This window comes from Cetorhinus maximus, chromosome X, assembly GCF_964194155.1.
Source record: "Cetorhinus maximus chromosome X, sCetMax3.hap1.1, whole genome shotgun sequence".
NCBI lineage: Eukaryota > Metazoa > Chordata > Chondrichthyes > Lamniformes > Cetorhinidae > Cetorhinus > Cetorhinus maximus.
The window spans coordinates 15626909-15639121 of NC_135917.1; the positions used below are offsets into that span (position 1 = coordinate 15626909).

Below are 12213 nucleotides of genomic sequence, written 5' to 3' on the forward strand. Positions count from 1 at the left end.
TTTTCAAACTGAGTTACTGGGGCTAATTTATAGAAGTTTAAGGTTAAGAAGGGAGTGAGGCAAAAGACGGGAAATTACAGGCCGATTAGCCTGACCTCGGTCGTTGGTAAGATTTTAGAGTCCATTATTAAGGTTGAGATTTCAGAATACTTGGAAGTGCGTGGTAAAATCGGGCAAAGTCAGCATGGTTTCATCAAGGGGAGGTCATGCCTGACAAATCTATTAGAATTCTTTGAGGAGGTAACGAGTAGGTTAGACAAAGGAGAGCCAATGGATGCTACTTGAGAGCTACTTGGACTTCCAGAAGGCCTTTGACAAGGTGCCGCACAGGAGGCACAGTAAGATAAGAGCCCATGGTGTTAGAGGCAAGGTACTAGCATGGATAGAAGACTGGCTGTCTGGCAGGAGGCAGAGAGTGGGAATAAGGGGGTCCTTCTCAGGATGGCGGCCGGTGACTAGTGGAGTTCCGCAGGGGTCAGTGTTGGGACCACAACTTTTCACTTTATACATTAATGATCTAGATGAAGGAACTGAGGGCATCCTGGCTAAGTTTGCAGATGATACAAAGATAGGTGGAAGGACAAGTAGTATTGAGGAGGCGGGGAGGCTGCAGAAGGATTTGGACAGGTTAGGAGAATGGGCAAAGAAGTGGCAGATGGAATCGTGGGGAAGTGTGAGATCATGCACTTTGGTAGGAAGAATAGAGGCATAGACTATTTTCTAAATGGGGAGAGAATTCAGAAATCTGGAGTGCTAAGGGACTTGGGAGTCCTAGTTCAGGATTCTCTTAAGGTTAACTTGCAGGTTGACGCGGTAGTTAGGAATGCAAATGCAATGTTGGCATTTATTTCGAGAGGACTAGAATATAAAAGCAGGGATGTGCTGCTGAGGCTTTATAAGGCTCTGGACAGACCACATTTAGAATATTGTGAGCAATTTTGGGCCCTGTATCTCAGGAAGGATGTGCTGGTCCTGGAGAGGGTCCAGAGGAGGTTCACGAGAATGATCCCAGGAATGAAAGGCTTAACAAATGAGGAACGTTTGAGGACTCTAGGTCTATACTCGATGGAGTTTAGAAGGATGAGGGGGGATCTGATTGTAACTTACAGAATACTGAAAGGCCTGGATAGAGTGGACGTGGGGAAGATGTTTCCATTAGTAGGAGAGACTAGGATCCGAGGGCACAGCCTCAGAGTAAAGGGAAGACCTTTTAGAACAGAGATGAGGAGAAACTTCTTTAGCCAGAGAGTGGTGGATCTATGGAATTCATTGCCACAGAAGGCTGTGGAGGCCAGGTCATTGAGTGTACTTAAGACTGAGATAGATAGGTTCTTGATTGGTAAGGGGATCCAAGGTTACGGGGAGAATGGGGTTGAGAAACTTATCAGCCATGATTGAATGGCGGAGCAGACTCGATGGGCTGAATGGCCTAATTTCTGCTCCTATGTCTTATGGTCTTGAGTTATTAGGGATAATTTAAAGGAGGTCATGAGCATACCCCCATGGCCTCCTTTAAATGAACCCCATGACCACCTGGGAGGTGAGAGGGACTCAGCCTCTGGGTGATGAGAGATGATTGATAACCAGCCTCAAGCTGTACCTGAAGAGGTCGTTGGATGCCGTCTATCGATAAACCACTAACAAGCAGTGCGGAAGGGGGGACCCTCAAGCAAAATTTCTCATTGAAAAATCGCTATGCTTTCCTGCTTGTGGCTCTGGGTGAAAACAAAATCTCCCACACTTGAGGTACGTTTGCTGGTTTAAAATCCAGCTGAAAATCTCTATTGTTGGAACCCAGTGTGTCAATGAAAATAACTGAGGTTGTTAAGGTTGGTCTTACATTTGCAGCGGTAAAGTTAGTGTGGAATTGAGGACTCTGGCTGGGATCTTGTGACAAAAAAAGACTTGGTTCAGTTGTTTTGAAAAAACCGAAACGTCATTGAAACACAAGTCTGGTTTGTGACCTGCTGTGTTCAGTAAACCGGGGTTGTTCACTGTGACTGGACATGTTCTGGGACATGTCACCACATCGCTTCCTACCTTCATCGGGCCCTCCCCCCGGCTCCTGCCATTGGTCACCCAACATGTCAATCACCGAGCCCCACTTTCCCCAAGCTTCCCCAAACAGTCAAAATAAGGCACAACATACAGGATCGCCCATTCGCCTCGGCTAGTCGAGGTAACGGAGGATGGAGCTTCAAGCACTGAGGAAACACAAGCTGAAGACGACGAACTGGAGGATCAGGGCGTACACGTGGACGAAAGTCACGTCATCGCGTTAAGAGCCGGGCGCGCGCGCGCGGAGCTTCCCCCCCCCCCAGTAAAAGGGCTGACGGGACACCAGCTGTATAAAGAGCGCGCCCGGCGGCGGCACGCGCGCAGTGATGGGTTCGCAGTTTTCAGCTCGAGCTGGTGGAGACCGTCTGGGTAGGGAGCGCTTTGTGAACACGGAGAGTAGCGAAGACTTGCTGGGGGACGGCGATGACAGACAGGAGGACATCGCGCGGTTCCCTTATGTGGAATTTACCGGCAAGGACAGTGTCACCTGCCCGACCTGCCAAGGCACCGGCCGCATTCCGAAAGGTAACGGAGGACTGGAGGAGCTTTAATCACTGGCGGCTGAGGAACCGCACGTGCCCCCTGACCCCCCCCGGGGGGGCTGCCTTTCAGCACCGGGTCTAACGGCCTCTCAGCTCCGCCAGTGCAGATTCTAAACACAATACTCCTAGTGGCTAAAGCGGTATGTTGTCGCTGGACTACATGTGGGGTAACACTGGATGTAGTTAGCGCTGCTGCTGCTGCACTTTTGTTAACCTCCAAACATGTCAGCAGTAACCTAAGCGAGTTGCTGTCCCGCTCCTGCGGGTTCAAATCCCTCCCCTGACTTGTGCATAACAATTTCGGCTGACGCAGTACTGCCGGGGTGCTGCGCCTTTCCAGATACTATCTTTCGGATGAGACTTTGAATAGGGCTTTCTGCCCTCAGACAGAAACGATTGCATGGTATTATTTTCAAGAAAAAAAGTTCTTTCTAATATGTGGGTCAGTGTTTACCCCTCCACTGAGATAATGGAAACAACAGGTTATTTAATATTACTGTTGTACTTTGTGCAAATTGGATGCTGTTTCCTAAATTGCAATTCAGTACACGTAAATGTACTTGTTAGCAATAACCCTACTTGTGTTATTACCCCACCATGGAACCTTGACTTTAACTCTGGTATCTCCTATTTCATATTTTCTGTTTCATCAGGATTTTGTGGAACCCAGGTCTATGTGGCTTGAGTATTGCCTGAGTCTATGTGCATATGCACATTTTCACTGCTTCTACAGACCTGAACCCATCAATCCATTTCCACTTTTTTTTGTTCTTTGTAGCTTTGTTTCTCTTCTCTCTTCCCCCCCCCCCCGCCCCCCCCACCTATCTTCATGCCTCCTTTCACCTCTCAAGTACTCTGCTCTCCCAAATCCCTACCCCAATCCTTCAGTACTCCTCCACCTTCCTGCTCTCTTGCTGTCATCCCAGGCTTGCCTCCCTCTTAGTTAACCTTCCCTCTCTGACACTCTTGGCATCCTCTGGCAGGCTTATCAAGACACTGGCTTATAAGCAGCAACTGCCCCATCCCATTCTCTCATTGACCTTCCTGCCCAGTGTCCCTGCTGGGGGCCAACCTTGCTAATCTCCTTCCAGTCCAACTATCCCCTCCTGTTGCTGACCCTGTGAACTCTGGCAGTGGATAAACTCATTGCCCCTCTCAGTATCACCCTCAAGTGTGTTCACTTGTGAACGAGGCCCTTGCCATCCATGGAACTTATTGTGGGTGATTGTGTTGGCATCATGACCCTAATGGCTGAGGGGTGATGACACCTTTCCCTTAATGAAGCCTCCCTGCCTAGCTACATATTTCATTACTTCCACTATCAAGACTGATGTGGTGGCGGTGTGGCACTTATCACCAGAATGCACCTTGGCTTGACTTTCTCGTCCTATGATCAACTCACCTTTTTGCACCCCTCTCAGTCAAATTCATTGTTTTCTACTGCCCTCCCAAGTACAATAAAAAAAATTCTGATTTCATTATTGCTTTCCTCCCTCAGCCTCTGCACTGAATGATTTCTCACCCTTGGTGATTTTAACCTCCATCATGTTCTCTCTCCTTTTGAGTTCACTGCCCTCCTATCCTCTCTAAATCTTTCCTCCATAAACTTCCCAACCCAAATTCATGGTCACCCCTTGATCTTGCCATCTTGTGTAGTCTTGCTAGTCCCACCATCTCAGTCATGGATAAGGCTATCTCTGTCTTGTATCATACTCAACATACACGTTGTTTCCTTGCCTTCTCTTTTCTCTGTCCCTGGGTGAAAAAACTATCTCCCAATTTAGTTGCACTTTCAAAATACTAACTGCCTAGCCTTGGCCTTTCTGTTTCTGCAGCTACTGATTTGTTCTCCTGCACTGTCACCCCTACCTCTGCCCTAGTCCAAAATAAAACTCTTACTTTATTTACCCTGGCTGTTTTTTTCCCCCTACCACAGCCCTCCCCTCTGTTCACTAAAGCCCAAGGGATGTAGACCTGAAAGGCTATGATGGACAACTGGTTTAGCCTCCACCACCAGATCTAGCTGGAAGATGCAAAACACTATTGGGTCCTGCTCTTGTCTGCTAAAACTGCTCACTATTGCAGGATCATTCTGGAATGCAAAGATAACCTGTGGCGGCTTTTCTCCATTGCAAACTATTGTCTTAACCCCTTTCCTCACCCCCTTCACTCTCGCCTCCAGCAATAAGTATGAGGAGCTCATGGACTCAATCTTGGCAACAATCAACTGCATCTGTTGCATCCCTTCCTTCCACTTGCCCCCCTGTTTGAACTTTGCCTGAAGTTCTTCCCTTTAGCCCTGAACACTTTTTTTCTCTGAGCTCATCTTGTCCATGAGACCCACTTCCTGCTTCCTTGACCCAATTCCCACTACACTGCTGACCACCCAGTTTCCCCTCCCTGCCCCCATGTTCGCCGATATTGTCAACGCTTCTGTCGTTCCTCTTCTTAAATCTGCTGTTAACACACTCTCTTCAAAAAAAATAAAATACCCACCATCCTTGCAAACTTACTTTCCCATTTCTAAATTCCCCACCTCTCCAAAGTCCTTGAACATGTTGTCACCTCTCAAGCCTGTTTCCATCTTTCCCAAAACTCCATATTTGAATCCCTCCAATCAGGTTTCTGTCCTGCGCAGCACTGAAATAGCTATTCTCAAAGTCACAAATGACATCCAATGTGACTGTGACAAAGGTAAACTATCCCTTCTTGACCTTGTCTGATGTCTTTGACATGGTTCACCCACTATCCTCCTCCAGCACCTCTGCAGTTGTCGAGATGAGTGAAACTTCACTTGCATGGTTTCGTTCTTATCTATCTAATCATATCCAGAGTATCACTTGTAACGGCTTCTCTGGCAGCCCCTCCTGTTTCTCATCCACATGCTGCTCCTCAGCAGCATCATTGGAAAGCAGTGTTGGTTTTCTAATGTATGCCGGTGACACCCAGCTCTACCTCACCACCACTTCTCTTGATTCCTTTCTTTTTGCTAAATTATCAGACTGTTTATCCAATGTCCAGTACTGGCTGAGCAGAAATTTCCTCCAATTAAATATTGGAAGGTTGAAGCCATTGTTTTTGGTCCTTGCTCCAAAGTCAGTTCCCTAACTACTGACTCCATCCCCCTCCCTGGCAACAGTCTGACACTAAACCAGTCTGTTCACAACCTTGGTATTATATTTGACCCTGATGCTGCTGCTGAAGCCCTCTTCCATGTCTTTGTTGCTTCTAGTCTCCTGGCTGGTCTCCCATATATTCTACCTTCTAAACTTGAGGTCATCCAAACTCTGCCCATGTCTTAACTCACACCAAAGTCCCGTTCTCCTTCCCCGATCACACCCCTGTGGTTGCTGACCTACGTTGGCTCTTGGTCAAGCAACATCTTGATTTTAAAATTCTCATCCTTGTTTTCAAATCCCTCCATGTTCTCTCCTCTATCTCAGTAATCTCCTCCAGTCCCACAACCCTCCAAAATATCTGTGCTCCTCTAATTCTGGTCTCTTGAGTGTCCGAGTTTAATTGCTCCACCATGGGTGGGTGGGGGGGCATGCTTTCAGTTGCCTACACCTCTCCATTTCACAACCTTGCTTTCCTACTTTATGACACTTCTTTGACCAAGCTTTTCGTCATCTGACTTGTAGCTCTGTGTTGCTTGGTGTCATTTTGTTTTAAAGCTCCTGTGAAACACCTTGGGATGTTTCGTTACGTAAAGATGTTACATAAATTAGTTGTTTCTGAAGCATGTTCCCAACCTGAGAAGTCTCTCTTTAAATGCCTTCCTAAAAGTGTGCGCTGCTAGGATGTCTGTGCAGTGCTCTTGCATGTGCTTTTTTTCTCTTTAGCTAAAGAGTTTATCAATTACACATAGAAAGAGACATGTTGAAGCCTTTCATTTGCACTCATCAGAACACTTCCTAAGAATACCAACATAAGGGGAAACAACAATTTATATGTATTCTGGCTGGTCTCCCACATTCTACCCTTGGTAAACTTGAGGTTGTCCAAAACTTTACTGTTGTTGTTTTACCCCTTTTTATATTGGTATTCTTGTGAAGTGTCCTGATGAGTGCAAGACAGAAAGCTTTGACATGTCTCTTTTTCAGCAATACTCAAGTGCTGTACTACCAAATGATTAATGACATGTAGATTAGAAGTTAATGTGTCACTTTCCTATCTTTGACAGAGGTTTGTTTAAATTTGTTTAGCAGGCCTCATTTTTTTATTTGGTTTTGCATATGAGCTGCAATTAAGTTGAAAACTGCTGTGCTCCACCACTTAGTCCAGTAGTATGCTAGAGAGGGTGGGCTAGGAACATGCAATAGCTGGCATTTAGAGTACTTCTTAAAATTTAATAAAATGTCCCAAAGCACTTGAGTATTGTGAAACAAAATTTGACACAGCCATATAAGGAGATGAAAGCAAAAGACTGTGGATGCTGGAGACCTGAATTAATAACGAAATGCTGGAAAAACTCAGGTCTAGAAACACCTGCGGGGAGAGAAACAAAAATGATTCTTCTTTGGAACTGAAGGCTCTGTTTCACTTCACAGATGTTGCCAGACCTGCTGGATTTTCTCTCCTCCTCCTCCTAGCGAGGATCAGTTAATGTTTTTGCGTCAGCATGGCTCTTCAAAGCTCTGAAGAGTCACACAGACTCGATGTTAACTCTTTCTCGCTCCACAAATCCTGCCAGACTTGCTGAGTTTTTCCAGCATTTTCTGTTTCAATTCAAATCCCTGATGTACAGATTTGATTTTAGTTCTATAAGTTTTATTCTTGAGTGGCTTCCAGAGATGGATAAATATTATTTCTAGAGTAAATTCCTGCAGTTTGTTATACTTGTAATATTTGCTGACATCGCCATGCTGTTATGTAGTGAGCACTGCTGTCTCCAGGACTCTCCTCACTGTTGCACTGCTAGTAAATGTAAATGCTACCTGTTTTTTTTATTCCTTGCCCCCCTTCCAGCTGCCTGTAAACAGACTGGCAATGTTTGCTGTTTTATCGACCTTCCCCAGCCATCTGGGAGGGCCTGTAGCCAGAAATTCAAACTGTAATGCATCACTTAAACAATTGCAAGTTGCTGCTCATTGTTCTGTGGCCTATGCCTTGTGGTGCAAACAGGATGCAGATTACATGACACTAAGATCGTCAACATTGTGCTTATTGGAAGTGGTTACCTAGTTATTTAAGTCAAACAGCAGCTTGTAGGTAGAGGCAGCAAATCCAGGTATCATCAATTTTCCCTGATGACTGGACATGGGAAAAGACCTGCAAGGAGGTGCCCAGAAATTGGACTTCTGGAAATGTAATCTGTTTATCATGGTGATGTTAGCTTTGCATTTTGAACTTGTTAGAGCTGCTGCAGTAACTGTGCATAGCTTCAACACTGGAATTAGTTGATGCAAGAGCAGCCCTTGTGTATCTGGTTGAGGTGTTCAGTCCTATACTGCTCCACTCCTGATCTGGTAGATGACTGGTTGAGTTGCACTGCTCCAAAGCGGCACAATTCAGTACATGAGGGTTTTGTTGCAGTTATAATCATATTAAGGCAGAAGATTATCTTGACCTTAGTTGCTTGTTTTTAATGTCTGGTGGAAAAACATTTTTGTAAAAGCGGCTTGGCTGTTGCAACTTGTACTATTTTAAATGAGCTTAAGGAAATAATTCCTTGTTTTGCATGTTGGAACATTTTGTAGCATTTAGAACAGTGGTGGGAATCACTGGCTAGAATTTATTTTTGTTGCCGTGTTGTAGCCAGTATATTGGGTGTCTGGACAAACTTTAAACGTTTCAAGCAGCATGAGCAAACATTGATCTTATTAATGGAGTCAGGTGTTTAGTAATTTGAATTGCAGTTTGATTGAGACTTGGCACTGCCTATTGTGTGCCATTCTGCTAACTAGTGAAGTTACAAGGAAGTGTGACCTTACCAGTAACCACAAATGCAGAAAGTGTTTTGCAACAAAATGATTCCATCAAATGAAATTTGTCCTTTTTAAAAAGCTTCACTGCTGCACTATTTCCATTTTAAAAGAACCTTGAATGTTCTTTTTTAGTCTTTTTTTTAAACAAGTGATTTTTTTTTTCTATCTCAGGGCATTTGAAGGGAATAAAACCTGAAATGAGAACACACTATTTCAGCCAACACACCATGTATGATGTATGTTGTCATGGAATTTTGTCCCTTTTCTCTCTCTCAACCCATAACTTGACATAACTTTTTTCCAAATAACCCAACATAGAAAAAAGGGGTGCTGGTATTTTACTGAAACATCTACAGCATGTGTTGAGGCTGATGGGCATGTTTTACTAGTGGTTCAATTTTTGCATAGGATTTGAGAAAATTAAATTCCATAGATCCCCAAAGATAATTGAATAAAACTGCAGTCTTTATCTCTGCACCCTGATATGTGTCTATCTCCCCTGAACCACCTCTCCAGCCTTACACAAGTAACTAATATTCTTGTGAAACGTGTTTGGCTAGATCTGTAAACTGACGTCCTGTTCTTGCTTACTCAACTGTTAAGCAACTGAAGTTGTTCACTGAGTGTTATTTCTGCACTTCTGTTGTGTTCTGTGGTTGAGGAGATTGGTCTATCTGTCTGTCCTTTCTTTTGTTTTAAATTTTCTAGTGCTGTTCACAGTTCAAGTCAAAAATAGTGCTCGCCATTCTCTCTCCCCCTGTCCTCGTATTCCCTCACGTTCAAGGGCTGTAGAAACTTGTGTATGTGGTGCACGTCCTGCCTGATCATCAGTAGCTTGGTTTTCAGCCTCTCTGGCCAGCCAGAAGTGTTTGCTGGTGTTCCAAGGTCACCCCGGAGGGCAAGGCCTGCCTTTTTTAAGCTCCACTTTTTTTTTCTCTACAACCAACCATGATCTCCACACCTTTTTTTTTCTCTCTGCTGACCCTGAGCATTATGCCCCCAACCTCTCTCTCTCTCTCTCTCTCTCTCGCCCGCCCCCAAATGCAAGTGCAGAAATTTCTCAAGATGTGATAGCATTTGTGCAGCTGTTTGTTGCTATCTCTCCTTACAAGTTCTCAACCATTTCTGATCTTAATTCCCCTGTCTCGGTGCAGCATGGTGTTTGTCCCTTGGTGCTCTGCTTGATGCTGAATTTGAAATTCAGTGTCGATTCAGCACCCAAGACTTTCTCAGCATGAAAATAGTATGGACAAGCAGGTGGGGATCATGACACTGGGAAATCTCCCTACTCGCGAATCCCGCCTGGGGGAAAATCTGGTCCTAGAGGTTACTAATAAATTCCGGTTACAAGGGTTTAAATCCACAAGATTGCAAAAATGCAAATTAAAATTCAACAACTTGTCTTTATATATCTCATATTTTTTTGATGTAGAAATTCTCAAGGCACTTCACCAGAAGCATAATCAGAGTGTCAGCCCAAAGGAGGATATTACAGGGTGACTAAAAGCTTGGTCAAAGAGACAGTGGGCAGAATTGGAAGAATGCAGAGATCTTCGAGGGTTGTAGAACTGGATGAGATTACAGACCAAGGGAGAGGTGGGACTGTAGAGGAATTTGAAGACTGTGAATTGTAACCTGGTTCCTGTAATAAGAGAATATGGGGTGATGGGTGATTTAGAATATGGGTGTGAGAGTTTAGGTGAACTTAGCTTTTTAAATCCCACCATAAACTTATCTATAAAAAAATGAAGCTTTTAATGTTGTATGGATACAGGTGTCACTAGCAAAGCTAGCATTTATTACCCATTTGGGTTCTTGGGTTTTTTGACCCAGTGACTATGAAGGAATGGTGATTTTTATATTCAAAATTGCCATCTGGTTCGCCCAACATGGGGTTTCATTGTTTGTGAGCAGTTGTTTCACTGAGGGTTTCTGCTGATATAATGGTGGATTTTGGCACTGCAGCAGTAATTCTGCCCTGTAAGCTGTCACTGTCCTTCATCTCGCTTGATGTTTGAGAATGTAATCCATTCATTTGAATGTAAGGAACCTTGGGATGTGGCAGGAAACTGCCAGGAACCTTGCTACATAAAATAGGCTTGAGTGAGGCCACACAATGCAGAAGATAGTGGTATGAGTGTGCAAACATGTTCCTCAAACTAGCAAATACATGGCTTTGGAGGGAAATCATTTTGCTTTAATTATGTTTGTAGAAAACCACCCCAGGCTGTAGTGACTATACATACATAGTGCATTACTGGCTTAGTTGTTTAATCGCCAGGTTTGCATTCTGAAGTTCGAACCACGTCATATTCTCAAGTTCATTCTGAAGGGCAACTATATGGTACCCAATCCTCTGCACACCCCATGACTGACTGCAGCTACCTCAGCCTCCCAAAACCATTTTAAATGTGAGGTGTTCATTCCTGGTTTCTTTTAACCTCCCAAGGTAAAAGACTATTTGTGCATTTTCCCCTGCTCTAACTTGGGATTGCTGTCTGCAGTTTTTGCTCTACTTTCTCCCCCTTGCCACTCAAACTCATCTCTTGCTTGAGACATGCCTCCTGCTCTCATTTCTTTGTACCCTCGCTTATTCTGATTACTGCATTCCCTTTCCTGGCCCCTATGCAAACTATCATTAGTGGTTGCCTTTCCTCTATGCTCGATCCAAGTATCCCTTCCAACTGTTTCACTTACCACTTAGATGGTCCTCCAATGTTGCAACTTTCCAACTCTATACTTGCCCCTTGCAAACCTGGTTTGTGTACCACTCGTTCTAGCTTTTGCCTTTATCGCTGAACTGAAAAGGTGCTCTAGTCAGTCTGACTAGTTGTGGTTTATTCCCTTTGCCCCTCTCCATTTTTCTGGATACCTTGAAGTGACTGGAAAAGGAGGAAGACGACCCAGGGCTGTGGTTCATGTTGGACCAACTACTTGAAAAGGAACAAGGCGATCCTGCTGGAGTAGCATCAGGAGCTAAGTGAAAAGGCAGGATTTATTGCCTAAGCGATGTGTAAATTTCCATGGGGTCAATTGGCTTAAGGACGTGAATATATGTTTGAAGGTGTTTGTGGAAAGGGGGAGGTTCCATTTCGTAGGACACTGGCATCAGTGTTGTGATAGAAAGGAACTGAACCACTGGAATGCACTCCACTTAAACCAGGCTGCGACCAAAGTCCACCTGAAAAGGTCTGGAGGGAATAAAAACTTCAGGGATTGGGCAAAAATAATTTCCCTAAAGAAAAGGGTGAGAGTGAAGGCCAGATCATCAATAGTGTTAAAGGTAATATAAATGCCCTGGTTCAAAAAATATTGGAAATTGTAACAAATTTACACCCTTAAATTACTTCTGTTGTAATGTTAAAATGTGTGGAAAGCAATATTATGGCCTCTTGCCCAAATAAGAATTTATACGTTATATGCACTTGGCATAAGGAATAAAACAGGTAAATTTAAAGTGCAAATTCAGTTTAAAAGGTGTGACTTCATGGCCATTACTGAGACCTGTCTACAAACTGGGTACGATAAATATATTAGGTCAAAATAAAAGCAAAAACTGCGGATGCTGGAAATCCAAAACAAAAATAAAAATACCTGGAAAAACTCAGCAGGTCTGACAGCATCTGTGGAGAGGAACACAGTTAACGTTTCAAGTCGGTATGACTCTTCAACAGAACTAAGTAAAA

The 12213-nt window shown here is 44.1% G+C and overlaps 1 protein-coding gene across 1 annotated transcript in view; it reads left to right on the forward strand.

Annotated features, from left to right (window-relative positions):
* Positions 1 to 2284: 2284 nt before the first annotated feature.
* Positions 2285 to 12213, forward strand: part of LOC144672610 (transmembrane protein 106C-like) — a 46623-nt gene continuing 36694 nt past the window's right edge. The window contains exon 1 of the mRNA XM_078534429.1: positions 2285 to 2583. Coding sequence (XP_078390555.1) covers positions 2385 to 2583 — 199 coding nt within the window. The 5' untranslated portion in view covers positions 2285 to 2384. The remainder of the gene's footprint in view (positions 2584 to 12213) is intronic.